General features: G+C 39.9%; 2 protein-coding genes and 1 long non-coding RNA gene across 7 annotated transcripts in view; 1 reads left to right on the top strand and 2 right to left on the bottom strand.

Annotated features, from left to right (window-relative positions):
• Positions 1–20,505, bottom strand: part of LOC116039732 (major histocompatibility complex class I-related gene protein-like) — a 112,765-nt gene that overhangs the window by 62,517 nt on the left and 29,743 nt on the right. The window lies entirely within an intron of this gene.
• Positions 1–20,505, top strand: part of LOC116046349 — a 50,725-nt gene that overhangs the window by 10,059 nt on the left and 20,161 nt on the right. The window contains exon 2 of the long non-coding RNA XR_004104110.1: positions 18,665–18,669. This is a non-coding gene — a long non-coding RNA (uncharacterized LOC116046349). The remainder of the gene's footprint in view (positions 1–18,664; positions 18,670–20,505) is intronic.
• LOC116046339 overlaps positions 6,969–20,505 on the bottom strand; it is a 68,200-nt gene continuing 54,663 nt past the window's right edge. The window contains exons 3-12 of one of the 2 annotated variants that reach the window (XM_031294678.2): positions 19,086–19,364; positions 17,519–17,821; positions 15,203–15,292; positions 14,482–14,691; positions 12,407–12,500; positions 11,626–11,705; positions 11,432–11,461; positions 10,747–10,905; positions 9,442–9,564; positions 6,969–7,206 (exon numbers count right to left, since the gene is read on the bottom strand). In XM_031294678.2, the coding sequence (XP_031150538.1) occupies positions 7,091–7,206; positions 9,442–9,564; positions 10,747–10,905; positions 11,432–11,461; positions 11,626–11,705; positions 12,407–12,500; positions 14,482–14,691; positions 15,203–15,292; positions 17,519–17,821; positions 19,086–19,364 (1,484 nt within the window). In that variant the 3' untranslated portion in view covers positions 6,969–7,090. The remainder of the gene's footprint in view (positions 7,207–9,441; positions 9,565–10,746; positions 10,906–11,431; positions 11,462–11,625; positions 11,706–12,406; positions 12,501–14,481; positions 14,692–15,202; positions 15,293–17,518; positions 17,822–19,085; positions 19,365–20,505) is intronic. The other variant, XM_035992783.1, reaches the window with a different exon arrangement.

Below are 20,505 nucleotides of genomic sequence, written 5' to 3'. Positions count from 1 at the left end.
ATAAATAGTGAAAAAGAAAGAAAACGTGTCACCTTAATTCATACAGTGTCGTCTTAAGGGGAGACACCCCAGGCAAAACCATCTTTTTTCAATTTTGAGTTTTTGGGCTATTTTGCTTCCATAACATGTCTTCTTTCAGACTATTGTGGGAAAAACATACATAATACACATTTAGGTGTTTATTTTACTACACTTTGTCTATTTGGACCTGCAAATTTCTCCTAAACTCACCAAAGTTAGCATTAGATAATGCCTCATTTGCATATTTAAAGATAACATTTCAGCAAACTTGTAATACAAAAATATATGTCTCAATGTAAGTAATTAAGTGGGGAAGTTTCATGTTGACATCTTTTAGTTCATTATTTCTTCTTATTCACGGTGTCTCCCCTTATCTTGTTTATAATCTAATAAACTAATATAATATTAATATTATGAATAATTTCAGCCTGTGTGAGAGGATGGGGAGACATGCAGGGCTTTATTCTGGTTTCTCAGCTGTGTTCACATATGAAAGGAGTATTCTACCTTCTGCTGCTCAGATCTTCTAGAATGATCTGTAGGCTAATGTAATGTAATGTAATATAATGTAATATAATTGTAAGAATTATTAGCAGGATGAATATGTATATCCATAACAGCTGTAGGCCGATATTGCCACCTAGTGGGAATAGTGGGAATTCAGGACAGTAATGTAATGTAATGTAATATAATGTAATGTAATGTAATGTGCAGACATGTATTAAATCTTGTGGGAGGTCAGAGGTCACTGTCAGCTACAGATCAGATACTCTACAGTTTGTGGGGGTGCAGTAGTGTCTTATTCTTCTTGTGTTCTGTGTGGCTGATTGAAAACAGTCCTGATCAAAAATATCGACAACAAACAACAACTCCAAGAGTGCTTTCATTGATGTTGTAGTGAGTAAATGTGCTGAGGTGCCCCTGAGAGCTTCTTAAAGCCAAAGATGAGATGAGGTGATCTGTGTGTGACAGGCTGAATGCTCCTGAACTGATCTGGAGCTGTGGATGCTGAAAACTGCTTCAACAAGTAAGGGATAATCACCTCAAGGCAGGGCAATAAACAGTTTAATATGTCCGGCTTGTGGACAGCGGTAACCTTCCACAAGCCGGGCATATCAAACTGTTTATTGCCCTGCCTTGAGGTGATTATCCCGTTTATTCTACTTCTTACTTGCCAACATAATAAAACAATTCAAATACTTTAATAATTATGCTTTTTCTTATTCGTATTGCATGCTTATTAAATGTATACTCTGTTTGAGTTCATCTCCCTCAAAAAGTAGTCCCCTTTAGAACTACGGTGAATAACGTTAGCTCAGCTGTAGCTGAAACAATAACTCTGTTTCCCTGGTTATGCCTGACGGTTTGACTAATACCTGGAACAATCATTCCCATCCTATAAGGTTCTTATGCAATGCAAACGTTGTTCACTCCTCCAGGAAATAGGAAGGACCTTAGATACGACTTGCCTCCCTTAGCAACGGGAGATATTTATAGTCCGCTCAGCTCGTAGAACCCTTCAGCTCAGCTACGAGCCAGAAAGCTAGCTAACGCTATGCCAACAAGATCGATAGTCAATAACATTCAGGGTCCAAATTTAACTTTTTTGTCCACCAGCCAAATGGCTAGTCAATGTTGACATTTCACCAGCCACACAGTACCATTGTTTTTTTGGCTGGTGAGTGTAGCAAATCTACCAGCCACTTGCATATTTTACCAGCATTTGGCTAGTAGATGGTGCTAATTTGGAACCCTGATAACATTGTGTACAGTTGGCAATCCGTAAAAATAATTCCACAGTATGTTGAACAACAAGACAAGCTAGCTATCCAGCCATGTCATTGTCCCCAAAACAATATAACAATGTGTATCGTTACTGTCGGCCGCAGCCTGAAGTAGCGACCACACAAGGCTGCATCTGATCACTAGCTAGTTTAACGTAGTTGGTACATTGTACGTCAAATGATCAAACTTGCATTCCTTATTCCAAATAATTTTTATTTGCAGTAAATGTATAACAAAATTATTGCGATTCAGGCGATTAATTTATGTGTATTAAACTGGACATTCCCATTGATGGTAAAATGAGACATAGAGAAGGGCATAGGGGAATTCATGGCAGAGAAAGATGAATCGGACGAGGTAGGCTGAGAGGATTGTGCAGCTTGGGGGGGAGAGACCATGCTTGCTGCGGAGGCCTGCTGGGGTGCGGACAACACCCGACTCCAAACGTTTTTGTCCGTGTTGGATGGCGCCCAGTACCTTTTGAGGCTGGATTCACACCTGCAAAAGAATAAAATAAAAAATGTATATTTCCAGTAGGCTTCAGGTAGGCTTCAGGTTATTATTACCACAGTGAATGTATAACCTAGGCTTAAGCTTACCTGTGTCCCGTAACAGACATGATTTGTCTGGACTCCAGCCCAGCCTCAGACAGACGACGGACAGCCGTGCTTCTAAGACTGTGGTTGGTGTATCTGGTGGTCAGACCAGCTGCTTTGGACAATCGTGGAAGCATGTCCCCCAGGTAGTTCTTCCCCATCGGCTGTGTGGAGTACCAGAGATGTGGTTGGGGGTCCTTCAGTGGATGGAGGTAGAAGGCGGTGACACCCGGCGGACGTCTGGTGAGATATTTTTTGAAGCTCAGGACTGGATATCTGGGGTTGCTTGGCTCCGCATACATTGCACCTCGGAGGTTTTCCTTGTTTGGATGATTTGTATTTTTGTGGTTCTTCGTCTCCGGATTGAACGACAAACTAACGTATTCATCCCCGGCGTCATCCACGTTTATGGCGAATGAGGACGCAGTCAGCTCCCGAGTGCCCTCCGTGCCTCTCCTCGCCAAGCAAAGCTGCAGGTCAAACCAAACTTTGGAGACTAGACCTAACGGGGTGTCCGGGGAGAGAGCTGTGGATTCACGCAGCAATTTCAGGTCAGCCTCGGTGACGTGGGGATGGTGTTTCGCCTTGTCTTGGCCATTCTTTCGATGGGTTTTCACTATGGATTTGAACACCCTGTTGCTGGTGGTAAACTCACTGTCCGCATATAAACTGAACCTTGAGAAATGACGGTTCAGTGAGGCTCTGATGGCGGTCATCATTGCCACACTGTATGGCTCGCCTACTGCGCTTTGAACTGTAGCATAAAAACGTCTTAACAAATCGTTTAGTTCTTCGGCGCTACAGGTGTCTGGGTCAGATGTCACTGTCAGTCTATCCTTCTGGTGGCTCTTCCACTCGGTGAAAACCTTTATAGAAAAGGCAGTTGCCTTTTTCGTGTTTGGTTCAAGGGCCCCGTCTTCAATTGTACGCAGCTCCTCATCTGTCAGATCTCGGAAACGGGTACCCTGGCTCTTGTCTTTTTCTGTTGTCATTCCGTCGTCCTCGTTGCTCTTTAACCAGTCCTCAAATGTCTTCCCTACTCCAAATATATTAAAATTGTTTGTACTTGTCATTCCGTCGTCCTCGTTGCTCTTTAACCAGTCCTCAAATGTCTTCCCTACTCCAAATATATTAAAATTAACAATTAATTTGTCCATTTTTAAAACACTGTAGGCTAACGTTTAGAACTACGGCGAATAACCTTAGCTCAACTGTAGCTAACGTTAATTAGTTTCTATAGCAACCACACAAGGCTGCATCTGATCACTAACGTTAGTTTAATAACGTAGTTGCTACATTGTATTTCGCTTGCGAAACTATGTATCGACTGACCCTCCTGTAGATTTCCGACACATTTTAGAAACTTTTTTAAACAAGGTTTATTTTTAGAATGGACCTCATGTTTGAAATTTCTGTGATAGAAAAAAAAATACAAGCGGCGTATTGATCTATTATTTGATGACGCTGTGCTCAGTCAGTGGGCAATATGCCGGGTTAATGCCCTCCTCCCAGCCAATCAGATCAGCCATCATCAAGCATTCTTAAACGAAGTAGAATAAGAGAAATGGAACACCTCTGTTGATGTTTGAACACCTGATGCTGGTTTTCATTTTTCTCTTGCTTTGGTGCTGTTTATTCTCTCTTTCCATCCTCACTTATTGTTGGTGAAGCTCTTTATAAAACATTATAGAGTTTCTGTTTAATAAGAAAACTCAGATCTTTTGTTCTCACTTCTTCATCTGAGACGTTATTATTCATGATTATTACACAAACAGATCAATATGTATCACATCTTTTATCCAGACAATATTTATATTGTTTCTGACTCTTTCTGCTCACTGCTGATCAATACCTGAGTCTATATCACTGCTGATCAATACCTGAGTCTATATCCCTGCTGATCAATACCTGAGTCTATATCCCTGCTGATCAATACCTGAGTCTATATCACTGCTGATCAATACCTGAGTCTATATCCCTGCTGATCAATACCTGAGTCTATATCCCTGCTGATCAATACCTGAGTCTATATCCCTGCTGATCAATACCTGAGTCTATATCACTGCTGATCAATACCTGAGTCTATATTCCTGCTGATCAATACCTGAGTCTGTCTCCAGAGCAGTCAGCAGAGTGGCAGCGCCCCCTGTGGAGGATTCTTGTATCTCCTCTGAAATGAAGACCAATCAAATCAAATCCATGTAGAATGGATTTAGTGTCAATGAACAGCCTCACTGCTGCCTGGAACCTTAAAATACCTTTAACAAAGAGGAACTCAGGAAAAATCATTTATCTTATGAAACTACTACCAACAAACTACAAACTACAAATAAACTCTTTAGTGATTTTTCCAGAATAACTTTATTCATGAATAAAACCATAATCTGTGAAAGTTGTAGTAAAAATGTTGGATGTTTCACTCGATACAGTAATGTCCTTAATAATCCCACACACACACACACACACACACACACACACACACACACACACACACACACACACACACACACACACACACAGACAGAACATCTCAAAGAAAACTGACAAATAAAAATCTGCCATAAATTCAAATAAACATATTACAACTCCACATTAGACAATTATTTTCATCTTTATATTTTATTTACACATGATGTCTGACTGGTGTCATTTTTAAATGAAGAACAAAATACATTTTACAGTTCTGTTTTAATTAGCTAATCATATATATATATATATATATATATATATATATATATACACATGTCCACTTGACTTTCATCAGAATCAAAGCTTTTGCAGTGAGTGTATATAGATAAGAGCTTCTACTCAAAGTATAAACATTTGAATACATACAAAACAAGAACTTACTGTGTTGAGTGGGTTTATCTGAAATATAAAGAAAATACATGATTTTTAGAAGCCACAGTTGTAAGTGACAGAACATCTCTTCTCCACTAACTCTAACAGCCACTACTACTCGCTTACACTGGTTAGAAATACATTTTACAGTTCTGTTTGGGTCTTCATTTCTACATTACATTACATGTCATTTAGCTGACGCTTTTATCCAAAGCGACTTACAATTAAGTGCGTTCAACCTTGAAGATGCAAACTCCAGACAACAAGTAGTAAGTGCAAGTACATTAGCTTTAAACACGTAATACTACTGTAGAGCCACATAAAAGTGCAGCATCAAGAAATACATGTTTTTTTCTCCTTCTTTATCCGAGGTGTAGTCGGAAGAGATGTGTTTTTAGCCTTCGGCGGAAGATGTGTTTCTACTTTTCAAAATTGACTCAAAATCTAAAATGTTAAATTTTATAAAAACAAGTTGTACTTATAAAATAGAATGCATTTGCCGGATAAAGGAAAGACAACTTGTTTCAGCAATGTTGGTTTCAGATGTCAACCTTACAAATGCAAGAATGCTCCTCTCTCAAACTGGTTAAATATCCTTTCTGTTTAGATTTTATGCGCTCATGGGGAGGGCTTGTATCATGTGGACGCACACACAGTCACAGTTTTGTTAGAATTCCTTAGGGGGTCGAAAGAAACTACGCACTATAGCTTTAACACAACCCATTTCATGTAAATGGCTTGATTTAGCCTGACGAACACAAGCTGTTCATGAGGAGGTTTGTAGTCATGAGATTTCATCATTTCTCAACGCCTCTAAAATCATCATAGAAGTACAACTGTTCAGCTCTACTCCTGAAAAAGTTGAATTGACAAAATGTTACCAAAGAGTAGGGGTGGGACTCACCAGAGGCCTCACGATACGATATCATCACGATACTTATGTCACAATACGATATTATTGGAATTTTAAACATATTGCGATATTCTGCGATGCATTGCAATTTATAACCTTTTTTTCAACTTCAAATTTTTCCCAATTTCAAATGAAATTTGAGGAAAAAAGGAAACTTCTGAAAAATCTGTTTTATCTAAAAAGATAAAACATTTCTCTGTTTGTTCATCTCACTTTAATTTTATTGCTGCAAAAATAGTAATAACAAGAAATTAATTTCAGTCGTAACAATAATTCCAAACCTAGTTATCCTATTTACTTAGAACATTTAGTTATTTATTTAAACATTTTACACTTTGTCTTTACAAGAGCCTGCGAAAGGAAGCTCACGCCGGTGAATTAGCCGTGCGCTACCCTTGGCCACACTCGGACAATACTTGTTGGTCAAACATCGAAAAAACACCAAAAACTTCGAAAAAAGTGTCAGAAATGTCGGACAAGCACCACAAAGTTGAAAAACACAGAAATGTCGATATAAGGGGTCAACACTGTCAAAAAAAGGGCCAGACACGTCAAAAAAAGCACCAAAAATGTCAAGATAAGCACCAAAATGTGTGGAGGCAGCAAAAAAACACTGATGGCTAAACTATTTAAAAATGGCGGGTTTGTTCAGGACACCCCCGTCTGTCGCTAGCAATGATGACGCAGTGATTAGTGACGAGTCTCTCTGACCAATCGCCTGAGCTAGCTCGGACGGCGGTCATACTAAAAAGTACCTTGCATGCTTGCTATGTTTAAAGATGCTCTCTTGTTATGTATTCCCTGAAGAGGACGTCCTGTACATGTTTTTACAGCTCTGGGTAACGTGAAGAAGTCTCCTGCTGTCGCTGCCTCCCAGCCTGGCCGACGGCAGTTTGTGTCCTGGAGTTTCTCCGAGAACGGACGTGAAGTTCGTTCACCATTTCCCAGGAATGGGCGTCCCGCACTCATACCACGAGACGTAGTTGACGTGGGAGTGTCCTCCGATCTGTCCGAAGTGGACGGGCTCCTGACGCTCGGCTCTGTAGAAACCTGCAACCAACCAGGAGCAACCAGACAGAGGTACAGACTGGGAGAAAGACTTTCTATCACACAGTTTGCTGCTTTTCCTTTTAGGAATTGTAAAAGGTACATTTTATTTTTGTAACGTCATGTATTTATAATTATTTTGATTGAATTTTTAATAATTGTAATTTATTTTTAATTGTTTTATATTTTTTTATTTCAGCTTAACCATTTACTTATTTTTTATTATTTTTAATTTATTTATAATTGAATTCATTTTATTTATTATTTTCAGTTTAATCATTTTAATTTCTTTTATTCATTTGTAATAATTGTAATTTGTTTATAATTAGTTTTTTATCTAATCATTTCAACAAAACAGAGGAACAGACTGTGGGAAAGACTTTCTATCAGATAGAGGTTCAAAAGAATTTATGAAAATGAATTAACTACTTTTTAATTATTTTGATTGAATCTTTAATAATTGTATTTTTTTTAATATAATTTTTAATGGATTTTTTTTTTGTGGGTTTTCTCATATTTAATTTACATTCTTTTAATCACCTTCCATCATCAGGGAGACAACACCAGCCGACCTAATTCCCACTTTTCTTGCAACTTCGGTGGATGTATTGGACATTCTTATCAACGGTGCGTTAACTGTGGCCCGTGCAGTGAATGGCAGGAGAAGGAGATGAGGTGAAAGGGCCGGTGTGCTTGTATGGCTTCGCAAGCGAGGATTTCGCACTCCACTAGCTGGGATATTCCTCTCCAACGTGCATTCAATGTGTATAAGTTCCCTCATCAAAAAAGCTCTGAAGAAGTTCAACCTGTCAAAGACAGCGATGGTGCACTTCTACACTGCCATCACTGAGTCCATCCTCACCTGGTACGCTGCTGCCTCTGCTAAGGACAAGAGCAGACTGCAGCGTATTATCGACTCTGCTGAGAAGGTGATTGGCTGCAATCTGCCGTTTCTCCAGGACCTGTACGCCTCCAGGACGCTGAGACGGACAGGTGAGATTGTAGCCGATCCCTCTCTCCCCGGACACAAACTGTTTGAACCCCTCCCCTCTGGTCCATCAGGACAAAAATCTCATGCAATGAAAACTGGTTCTTCCCCTTTGCAGTCAGCCTCATCAACAAGGCCCCGGACCCCCACGGACACTGACTTAACCCCTCCCCATCCCTAGTCACTCACTTGCATTAACCTCCATCTTGGACTCTACATCTGCCCATTGCACATACTACTGTATATATTTTTTGCATTCTGCACTCAAACCAGTCAGCCTCCTTGTTCTTATACTAACTGTTAAAGGAGCTCAGTCTGATACTGTTAGCTACTGAGGTACTTTAACCCAGAGTGGCCTGGCTGATGCGCTGCCTATGTTAACATGCTGTGTAGCGTTCGAGAATCATCAGATGATGTCGCGTGGCAGAACAACTACGTTTATTTGGTTTACTGTGCAGCATGAAAATGTCCATTCTTTCAGTTTTCAGTGTAAAATCCATAAACAATAAGACAGCATTTTGCACAAAGGTTTGGCGCCAATGCGCTCCAGCATCACAGCGTTTAGTGTCACAGCGACAGCGGTCAAAAACCATTCGCCCTTCTGGAACAAATACCTGCCGACAACAATTCTGAGCTTCCCTTTATAACCTCGCCCCAGGTAATACCACAGTGACACCCAATGTTCATACAAGAAACAGCACCCACAGTCTGAACACTCCAAACTACATATTTGGCTCCAACACTAAACAACTATTTTGGATATATTTGTTTCTGTTTCTGTATTTATTGTTTATTCCTTATTAATGTTTAATATGTTTGTGTATGTATGCACCAATCACCAAGGCAAATTCCACGTACGTGCAACTTACTGTGGCAATTAACTCCTTTCTGAATCAGATTCGGATTAATTTGCAATAATTGTAATTTACTTTCAATTATTTTTTATTTATTTTTATATTTTTAATTTGTGTATTTAATAATTTAGTTTTTTTTGGACGGTATCATACGGTGGCCGACAGTGTTTTTTTTTTGTTGCATTTGTTTTCGGGGATTGTGTGCTTTTCTTTTTGCATCGTTTCTGTATTTGCAGCGCGTTTGTGTATTTGGTTGTGTTGTGTGTATTTGCAGCGCGTTTGTGTATTTGGTTGTGTTGTGTGTATTTGCAGCGCGTTTGCTAAATTCTGCGTATGTTGCAGTGTTTGCCCCTGTCGGCCACCGTAGTATCAGGCCTAAAGAAATAAAGGTTTTACCGGGTCTGGAGGGGAGCTGGTCAGCTTGGAGCTGGCCTCCTGTTCTTCCATCCAGGAAGGAATCGACGAACTGACAGTGATCCTCGCCGAAGCCAGTCTGATCCCCGATGTTGTAGAATTTACCTGCAGGGTCAAAGAACCAGGAAGAGATCAGAAGGATGCAGGCTCAGTTCAGCTTCAGATATGCGTTATTATTGATAGCTAAACTTAGCTAAATTAGCATAGCTGTAATTCTAATTTAAGTTCAAACTATACGTGACGTTACCCGATGAATCAGGTCTTGGGTCATCTGACACGCAAAACCCCCCCCCACTGTCTATGTTCTGATACCTTTTGAAATGGGTGGGCCTGTGACAAACAGCCGCGACAGCTTCACAGGATTGCGCCCGCTTGTCGCGTCGCCTGTCAGATTGCCCCGCCCCCCCGCCCTGCGCGATCGTCTGTCATTGAAAAATGAATTACGAGGCACGACAATCGCTCCCCGTCTGAAAAGACCTTTAACGCCACTCGCCGTTAAGCGAGTTCTCAGGTAGATCTTGTAGCGGAGAGAGTTACACAGCTGGACGCCGACGAACTTGCTTTATCCAAAATGTTAAAAAAAAAAAAAAAAACGCAAAACCTTGGAAGAAACGGCTTAGAGCACATGTGTCAAACTCAAGGCCCGGGGGCCGAATCCAGCCCCTTGCAAATTTTGATCCGGCCCGCATTTCAATTTAGGTTCACAGCAAATGTTGGCCTGACTAGTTGTGCACCACACCAAAAAAATCAGGAAACTGTTTTTCATACAGTAATTATGCGACACTGCCGTGCAGAGTTTGACAGATTTCCGCACAGAAGCAGAGAGTTTTTTTAATATTCAGGCTGTGAAACAGGTTGTTGTGAGTCGGATGAGTGGTAGCTGCTTTTATAAATGGAATGGTTGTTTTCATGACCTTTGTTTTTAGGGTTTTATGTCGACCAAACTATATGGGAGAAAGCTATATGAGACATGCAATAATACAAAGTTAATTGGCTTTTTTTTGTTTAATAAAAGCATGTCAATAACCCAACATGTCTGGCCCTTATTGTGACCGTCATTTCCAGTGTGGCCCTAAGTGAAATTGAGTTTGACAAGAGTCACAAAAATGTTTTAAAAAGTGCCAAAAGCTTAAAAAAAAGAACCTAAAGCGTTGAAAAAAGTGGCCGAAATGTTGAAAAAAGCAACAAAACATCAAGAAAAAAGCGCCAAAAACGTATTTTTTTTATTTGAACTGATGAAAACATAGTACATTTATATAACATGAAGAGAGAATTAACGACACTCACCATTGAGCGAGTCGCTCAGGTAGATCTTGTAGCGCAGCGAGTTGCAGAGCTGGACGCCGACGAACTTCCTGTACCAGGTTCTCTTGACGTACTGCTTCCCGTGACAGTCGGAGTAAGAGTCCGTCTGGAAGGGGAACTGAGTCCAGATGGCGTTTCTTCCTGCACACATCAGACACACATTCATCAGAGGAAGGTTTTCATTCACTGCTCCGTAAATACAGTTTAAAGACACTTTGGATGTTTGTTTTTTTAATCGTGATTTCGGAGGGGAAGCAGATGATATGCCCCCTCCTCAAAAAATATGAAAGACAACCCACTCCCCAAAAGTTGGGGGGAAAGAAGGGGGTTAAAGATCCCAACAGGAGCGTGAAAATAAAGATAGACTTATGGAGATTTAAAACTTTGGAGCTTTAAGGTCTCATTCTCTGATTTGATTTGTTGTTGAGATGTACATGATTCCTAAAAAATAACATCTGGAAGCACGTGTGATGTTTTGAATATGCAGAAAGTTACAGGAGAATAATAATTTCCTTTACATAAATAAAGACATTTGCACCATGCATTGTTGAATAAAAAAATCACTAGAATACAGGAAATGAAGTGTTTATAGCTCCCCCCCCCCAGTTATAATGTGCATCCCCCCCCCTCCCCAATGTTGAAACCAAGCCTCCCCCCTTGATCGTACCTGAAACGTTGTCGCTCACTCGAGGATCAGCTGATGAAGGAAACAAAGAGGACAGTGTTTTAACATCTTTACAACTAAGAAGTTTACAGTTTATTGTTTTACTGTGTTTTAAAGCCATCCTGTAGGTGCTCAGTTAAGTCTCAGTGAGTTAACTTTAGGTTTAAACGTGTAGAAATGTATAATAGTTACTGCACCAGACTCTGTGTCGAAGGTGACCGGCTCGCTGGGAGGACCTGCACCCAGCACGTTCTTCGGCTTCACTTTAAACTCATAACTGTCAGAAAACACAGAGAAACAGAGAAAAGAGAAATACCTGAATTTACTGAAAATGAGTTTACAGAAAGAGATGAAATATCAGCAGGATAATCCTCTCCAGCTCCTCGGCTTAGAGCTCCTGTTTTTTTTAATGTCCTTTAAATCATCTAAAAAACTTTTTTATTTTATTTAAATGTAATTTTATTTTTTTATCATTTTTTACATTTTTAATTTATTTTTTAAATTTCGGTTTAATCATTTAAATTAACTTTTTATTATTTTGATTTATTTGTAATACTTGGAATATATTTTTAATCATTTTGTTTTATTTTATATTTGTTTATTTCGGTTTAATCATTGATTAATCATTTCATTGATTTCAACTGACTCAGAATAATCCTATTTTTTATGTTTACAATCTATTTTTTAATTTGGGTCTAATCATTTTAATTAATTAAAAAAAAAGATTTATTTGTAATAATTGTAATTTATTTATTTCTTATTTTATAATTTGGGTTTTTCAATCTTTTTTGTATTTGTAGTAATTGTAATGTATTTTTAATTATTTTTTTATTTTTTATTTTATAATTTGGGTTTATCAATACTTTTACATTTTTTTATTCGTAATAATTGTAATGTATTTTTAATTATTTATTGTTCATGTTATATCTTTTTTTTTAAATCTGTTTTTTGTTGTTGTAAACTCTAAATCCAGCATACCTGGTCTCAGGTTTGAGGTTCTCCACAGAGGTGTGAGTCTGGATGGTGGTCAGGATGGAAACCTGCTCGCCAACGGTGGAGATGACTTCATACTCTGAGGAGAGGCCAATCACAACCATCAGATGCTAATCTTACACCTAAAGAGCTCCCTAGTTAAAGGTAACTGCTGGGTTTGTTTTTTTTCAACCTGAACTATTTTCTTTGTCCAGTATTGAGCAAGAACCGTCAGTTTGCGTCCACTAAAAGTTCTGTTTCAGCCACTGACAGGCTCAGGGACTGACAACAATATGGAAAGGATCCGTACAGAGATGGACCATTTTGGTAAAGAGTAAGATCCTTTTTGTTTAACATGAAACCCTGAAATCACCATCGCCAAACCCACCAGACTCCATGTAAATAAACAGTACTTTTAGCCTGTATAGAGTCAGTATATTTTCACATGTAAATGGGTGAATTAAGGGTTTATTTCAAACAAACCAGAGTGGTGATTGTTGGAACAGTGGAAAGACGAACAAAGACGGCTTTTGTATTTTGTTTCTGTCCACTTTGAATGAAGTGTGTTTTACGATAATAAAAGTACTTTTGGGGTCTATTAGAATAGGTTTACATGCTTTGATGTTCTTTTTCATATTGCCCATTGCTGCAGCTTCTCAGTCTCAAACACTGTCTGAGCTCTTGCCCCCCCCTTCCCAGAAAACCCAGTCTGCTCTGATTGGTCATCTGGCCCACTCAGTTGTTATTGGTGAAGCACTTAGAGTATGTGCCAGAAATGTCATGTCCCTTACCATAACGGGAGTTCAGACGGTCCCTGAATGGCCTCATCTATTTCCTTACCAGTTTGAACTAACGGCCGCAACCAAGAACGGAGAAGGAAGTCACAGAGTGGTAAGTTCGTATTTTGTAGCGGTCTCCTATTGCTACGTTCTTTGTTTTAAACATAACAAAAACGCAACAAATAAAGCATACCTGCAGGTTGTGATCTGGAGGAAGCTCCAGGTTGGCCAAAAAAAAAGTGGGAACTGACCCGTTTTTCATTAACAAACGCTCGCAAAACCCGTTATTGACCTGTGCCCAGTTCACAAAGCTCTCCTTGATAAAATGCAGAAAACACAAAAAAATGTTGGGGTTATATTGATCCGGAATTGGCCATAAATGCATTTTAGCCAATTAGTCTTCTTCTTTTGGAAATCCAAACAATGCCGTTATGCTTTTCTTCATCCTTCCAATTGTAGTATATGTGATGGCAAACTATCCATTCCGTACCTCAGCACACAACGCCTCCACTACGACATGTTTTCTCACTGCCAGCCCCCCCCCCCCCCCCTGCTTTATTCTCTCCCTCTGAGGGAGGGCGTGCCGCTGGGCGGGCATTCTCAACTGTCTACGTCATTGATTGAGAAATGTGCCCCAGAAATGTGGGCAAGCTGTTTCAGGCAGTTGAGAAAAAGTGCTTTCTGTAGGATAGAAAGCTCTATTTGGAGTGAATTGTGTTTTTTTTGTACTTTATACATCTATTACATGCACAAAAAAAGTATATAACACAACAGAAGACGGTAAAAACACCAAAAAGCATAATAGGGCCACTTTAAGGTAAAAAACGGAGAAAGTGTCAAAACTTTGAAAAAGTGCCAAAAACAGCCTAAAAAGCAACAATTACACAGAAAAGTGCCAAAAATCATGAAAAAGCACCACAAAGCATAGAAAAAAGGGCCAAAATCATTGTAAAAGTGTATATAATGTCTAAAAAAGAGCCCAAAACTTAGAAAAAAAGCAAAAAAAACGTCATAATAAACGTAAAACAAGTGGATTCTTTCCATAATGTTGTCAGACACTTAGAATAATAATCTGAGCCTGTCACTGGCAAAAACAGCACTTTTAGTGGACGCAAACTGAGGTTTAACGTTACAATGCAGCTTGTTTTCGTCTCGCTTCATACTGGACGACTTTCAAAGATAATTTTTAATATCAGTCACTTAGACACAAAAACATAGAAAATAGAGTCCAGGTTAAGAGAAAACCCTTGAAAGGTTACCTTTGAACTTTTAAACATCTTTGATCTTAAATCGTCTTGGTACCGGTAGTGTCGTTGTCCGTCTTCTCCCAGTCCAGGATGACGAAGGACGGGCATCCCTCCACCATCACCACGGTGAGGTTGGAGGGCGGAGACTTGGGCGGAGCCGTCACGTTTACCTCGCCGGGTTCTTCTTCGGGGAAGTAGCTGAGAGAAGAGGTGATGGAGCAGGGCTCGTCGGGTTTCTTCCCCGTTTGGTAGATGACGTGAGGCGCTTTGAGACGAAGAGGGGAGGGATCAGAAAGATATATATAAATATATACATTATGATTTAATTTAAAATAATATAGGCTACATGGTGCTAGGCCTGTGACAATTAAATAATTGTCTAACCGCAATTTTTTTTTTTACATAATCGCTGATGTTTTGTATAACAGCAATTAAAGCATTAGAGCATTTTTTTAATGAGATTAATATTAATATTGTTTGGATCCATCAAACGCATTTGCAATACCGGCGTAGCATCACCTAACAGCAGCTAAAATAGTTAGCTAAAAGTTATACTTAAACAGTTCAAATGATTCGCAAAAAGTTATGGATAAACAATAGAAATACTTGGCTAAAAGGTCTGACTGAACAATTGAAATAATTAGCTAAAATTGAAATTAAATTCAAACTAAAGTAGTACAACTGCTGACCAAAGCCACATTAATATTGGCAGTTCAACAATCATGAAATATATTATATTTGGAACATACTGATCTAACCCTTTTAGTTCAACCTACCCACGTAACGTTTCTTGCCCGAGGCATCGACGTCAGAGGCCGGCTGTGATTTGAACAGCTCAGAATCCTCCCAGGTTTCCTGTCGACTGGCTGAAGAAAGAAACATCAATTCTCTGGTTTAGGACACGAGGTTTATAGGAAACCGTGGTGGAACTAAGGTTAACCAAGAAGTTTCTTTTCATTTGTTGGGTGTGAAACATAGACTGTATATTAATGGACAGAGCACGTTTGGTTTGTGGAGATCTGCAATCCGTCGTCGAGTTTGCCGTTACGGGCGCAGCCATCCTGGTTGCGGATGTGACGATTTTAAACGAGAGGGAGGAATGAGGGAGGAATGAGGGAGGAGCTGCTTACACTCTACCTTACGTTACACACTTTCACTGGCAATCACATCATAGCCACGCCCTAAAACACCCCCTGCTTTATCGCCGATTTTTAAAAAAAAAGAGAAAAAAAAGAGACCATAATTCAAAAAATGAACATCATTCTGTGGTGCAGAATACTTAAAACTAGCGATTGAGACCATAAACTCATTATGAAAATGTTTGCTGACGTAATAAGTCAAGTGAGAAGTGGCTCACTTTCTCATAGACTTCTATAGAAACCTTACCTTTTGCAACCGCACGTGTCGCCCCCTGCTGGAATTCAGATAGACTGCAGGTTTAAGGCACTTCGCCAAACTGGATGCCTTGTCCATTAATATTAACAGTCTATGGTGTGAAAGTATTTTAAAAGTAATAATGAACACTTGTCAAAAGCTTCAACGAGTTACCACTACTGAAGGAAGTGTTAGTTTACATAAAATCTCCACCAGGACCAACCAGACCGCTGTAAATTTGCCTTGTATCGTTTTCCTCTATATTGCTAAAAATCAACGTAAAAACATTCATTTGAGCTCTGCCAAACAAACAAGAAAGGATCTAGCATCGCTATTAGCTGTGTAAAACAGCGTGGTGGACGAGAGCAGCAGACGTTAATGTTATGTGTCGGGTTTGTTCCGTGGAATGGATGAGCAGACTGGATGTTTTCTACTGAGATGATGTAGCATTGACGCCCTGCTGTTGTTATAAGCTAGTTTGATTTTACAATAGACACACTGTACAGAGTTTTCTTTTTTTTTTTTGCATCTTAAAATTGTCCACAGAAGCTTCAGTGGCGTCATCCAGTTGTGTGCTAGTAATAATCATCCGTGCGGAGGACAGTGAGCGGTACGTTAGTTACATTGATTAAACGATTTTTAGTAATCGTATTATTGGAGTTACTCGAGGAATGGTTTTAGCCCTGGTTGTGCCTTCCTGTCTCAGGGGAAGTGTAACCACACCGCGACCGTCTTCGCCTCGCCATTATATTATAATACAACACTTGCAACCGCTTTATCTGCATTTCTGTGACTCACTGTGACTTTAACAAACAGAGACAACGTATGCTCCGTCTGCACTCTGCACCGCAGCTAAGCCCCACTGTCTGTCAACATGCAGAGAGGACAGATAAGCTTGCGCTTACACACTCTCAGGTACCGAAATTTGGCACCGTTTGATTTAAGGTGAATCGGTCCTCGGTAGTAACGATGTAATTCAGACGGTACCCAACAAAGTACAGAGTTAGGTACCCAACCCTATGCGTGAGGCCCATTGCGTGGTAAAAAACAGAAAAATTACTTTAAATTAAGAAAATGAATGTACATTTCAGTGCCGACCATCAGCTTAAACCATAAAAACACAAAAGACAAAGAATAAAGTTGTATTCAGCACAGAAAATAATGAACCACAGAACAAATTACATTTGCGTTTGCTAGGGGTGGGGGGGAAAAATCGATTCACGTATGTATCATGATTGTTTTTGCGACGATTTTTAAAATTGATTATTTTCTGCAGAATCAATTCATTTATTTTACCATTGATTCACCTTAATATTAGGCCTATCTGTTTATATGGTATCACAGACGGCCACTACATCATATCCATTTCCAGCAAAACAGACTGAAAGCAGAAAATGCAGAAAATACATGTTATGTACTTCTTTACAAATTAAATAAATGTCTGACTGACTGACATTCATGACGTGTGCATTCTTTTTAGAAAACAGTTAGTTTTTAGAAATGTCAGATAATGTATTGTATTGTCTCTAGAAGTGTATTATTTATTTTTTTTGGTGAAGAAGTAAAAAGAAAATCGCAATACTCAATACTATCAAATCGCAATACTTCTAGAATTGCAATATAAATCGAATCGCCACCCATGTATCTTAAAAGAATCGTGACAAAAGCATTTCGTCCCAGCCCTAGTGTTTGCTATCTCCGTCTGATTCCAGTCTCACCTCTGTTGGTCCTGATCTCTGCTTTGTCCAGTTTGGTGATGATGTCATGCTCCATACCAGAGGGCTGAAACACACAGTCGTACCTCCTCCAGTCTTCAGCTGGGACTGATGAAAGGTCCAGGTCAACACTCATCTGGAAGGATCCATCGTGGTTGGGGAGGATCTCTCCGAGGTCCACGTCCTCATGAAGCTCCTCTCCATCTTTCCTCCAGAACATCATGGCTCTGTCAGGGTAGAAACCTGTAGCGTGGCAGCTGACTGGAGAGGAGGGAGACTTCTGGAGGAGAGACACTGAGGGAAGATCTGCACAGTGAAGACAAATACTTTATTATTATTTACTGGAGATTAATCTTTTCTGTTGATTTAATGCATTTTTAAAGGTCCAATATGTAATAAATTTACTGTAATAAATCCAAAAATGACCCTAATGCATCATCCGATATTAAGGAAACATGCTAAGCTGAAATACTATCTTTTCTGACAACAATGCTAATGCCAGTATTTTATCCTTTTGAAATTTTCGTTCCGTGACGGAATTTCTGTTTGTGTTTTGGCCTGTTTGTTGTTATCAACTTCCCAGTTTGACAGCCAGGCCGGGTTCCAGATATAACGTTACCTGTAAAAACTTAAACCCAGTGTGCTACAGCTGTAACAATGGTACATAGATTAACTTTAGGAGATAGCTTCTACCTGACGTAAAAAAAACAGCATGTTTCTAACAGTTGTGTGACCAGAGACGTAACAAACCCCGGGTAAATACTGGAGATTTATTCGAAAGATGGAGACAGCTTAGAGCCCAAAAGGATGCTGAGTTAGCTAATTTTCTCCTGAACAGGTAAGCATTAGCTTCAGGCTAATTTATCACGGCTACTAGGGACGGGCATTTTATGTCATTTCAACATTTGTGTACTCACATTGAATTATATAGCTAGAGTACCCGAGTTGGTTATTTGCAAAAACAATTGAGACACAGCCAGTAAAGTGATCCCGACTGGTCCTGGCTAACGCCGCCATGCTAACCCTGCTATTCCTGCTAACTGCTAATGTTACCGGAGGAACAGGCAAGCGGGCCATGGCTGTCTACAACGTGTAGCCTGTTCAGTGGCCGTAGCTGACAACGGTGAGTTATTTTAAGCCAAGAGAGAGGGGCTGTAAATCGGGAAGAGAGGACCGTGAGTTTGCAGTGTGTTTAGCGATTGTTGCCGTAATTCTAAGCCAATAAATTGTGTTCAGTCAGGTGGAGAGGACGGCGAGGTTGTTGTGTTTTTAGTGGTTCCTACCGTAATTCTAAGCTAAAAAAGTGTGACTGTCAGTTGGGTACAGAGCTCTGCGTGAGCACGGGCTTTTATGACTAAATCTTATATAACGTTAGCTACTCCGCTGTGCTGTGAAGTAATGTCTGGATATGTAAGACAAGGGTCTAGCAACATTGTTGTGGATGCTGCGGTCTCGCAGAGGTAGGGCTATATAGACCAGAAAGGGGGAAAATCCAACACATACTCCCCGCCCGTAAAATCATCGCACCCTCGTTGGGTCCATTAAACTCCATCAGGTCATGTGATTCTACCTGTTCTCAGCAGAGAGCTCCTCCCATAGTCCACATACATCTTCAGATACTCAGGACAAATCTGGGTGAAGTAGTGTTTTCTCTGAGCTATCTCAGCTTTGTTATCGTTACACTTGTGTTTGGTGATGACAGCCTGGTGTTCTGGAGCGATCCACGTCTCTGTCTTTAGGTCAAATGATATGAAGTCTTCTCCATCATAACCAAACTGTTCATAACCATTGACCTCATCAGTCTCATCATCCCACTCACAGCCGTACATCCACTGGAGAACGTGGACACCTGAGAGAGAGAGAGAGAGAGAGAGAGAGAGAGAGAGAGTGTCATCTATTATCAGTTGAGATCACATCTTAACCCTCACGTTATGAAGATAGATAAAGAACCAGTAACGCAAGTAACGCGATAATTATTTGATAAGTAACTGTAATGTGATTACTGAGTTATCAACAGTAATGCGTTACATTGTAGCCCGAAGAACGTTGATCTGTTTCATTAAACTTCTTGTCACTTCAAGGTCAATGCTGTGCCTCTCTGCTGATATCAGAGGAGGGTCATATAAATCCCCCTCTCTCTCTTGACTGCCTCCCCTCACCATAAACCCCCTCCTAGAGACTCCAAATATCCAGGACTGCAACGTTAGTCAACTTCTCTTGGCAGGTTGACTACCTTCTCAAACTCTGTGGTTCTTCATTCCACTTTTGTGATGATAAAAGCTGACAAGGAGAATGACTGATAATAGGATGTGCAGAAACCAGAGACACTATTGGTTCACCAAAATACTCTCTCTTCAGAAGAGTGCCAACTCCAGCACGCTTCCCCATCATTACGCTGGCTCCATCCGAGCCCAGTCCGATCACGAAGACAGCTCCACACGCCTGCCGCTGAGCACCTCCACTACTTTATCAAAAATACACTGAGCCGTCCTAATGTGTAAATCGTAATTTCCCAAAAAGCACGTTTCCACTCTTCCACTTACTTGCAATTTTACATAAACAATTAGCTTTTTATTCACAGTTATATTGATGGTCTCTGTCAAATAATGCTGCTGGCGAATACAGTTTATTTGCCCTTAACTCGGCTTTCTTTATTGTTTCATTGTCAACGTCTCCGTAACATACATCAAACGTTTTCTTTCTTTCCTCTTGAACTCTTCCTGTTATGATACGTGTCTGCCTAACAGCACGTTCTTTGATTGGTCACTGGGAAGTACAACTTTATTAACACAACCAATGTCTTGACATCTCCCCCTCAAATTCTCCCTGTCCTTAAGACTATTAGAAATATCACAGTATCCTAAACCATAACTTTCCATCCTGTAAGTGCTGATTGTAAGTAACTGTTTCCCTTCTCATTTAACTCATGACCTTTATGACTAACAAGAACTGAACTAAGTTTAACCCTATATTTCTTACATTACACTTTC

The sequence above is a fragment of the Sander lucioperca genome, chromosome 16 (assembly GCF_008315115.2).
Source record: "Sander lucioperca isolate FBNREF2018 chromosome 16, SLUC_FBN_1.2, whole genome shotgun sequence".
Classification (NCBI taxonomy): Eukaryota; Metazoa; Chordata; class Actinopteri; order Perciformes; family Percidae; genus Sander; species Sander lucioperca.
This window is presented reverse-complemented; position numbering and strand designations above follow the sequence as displayed.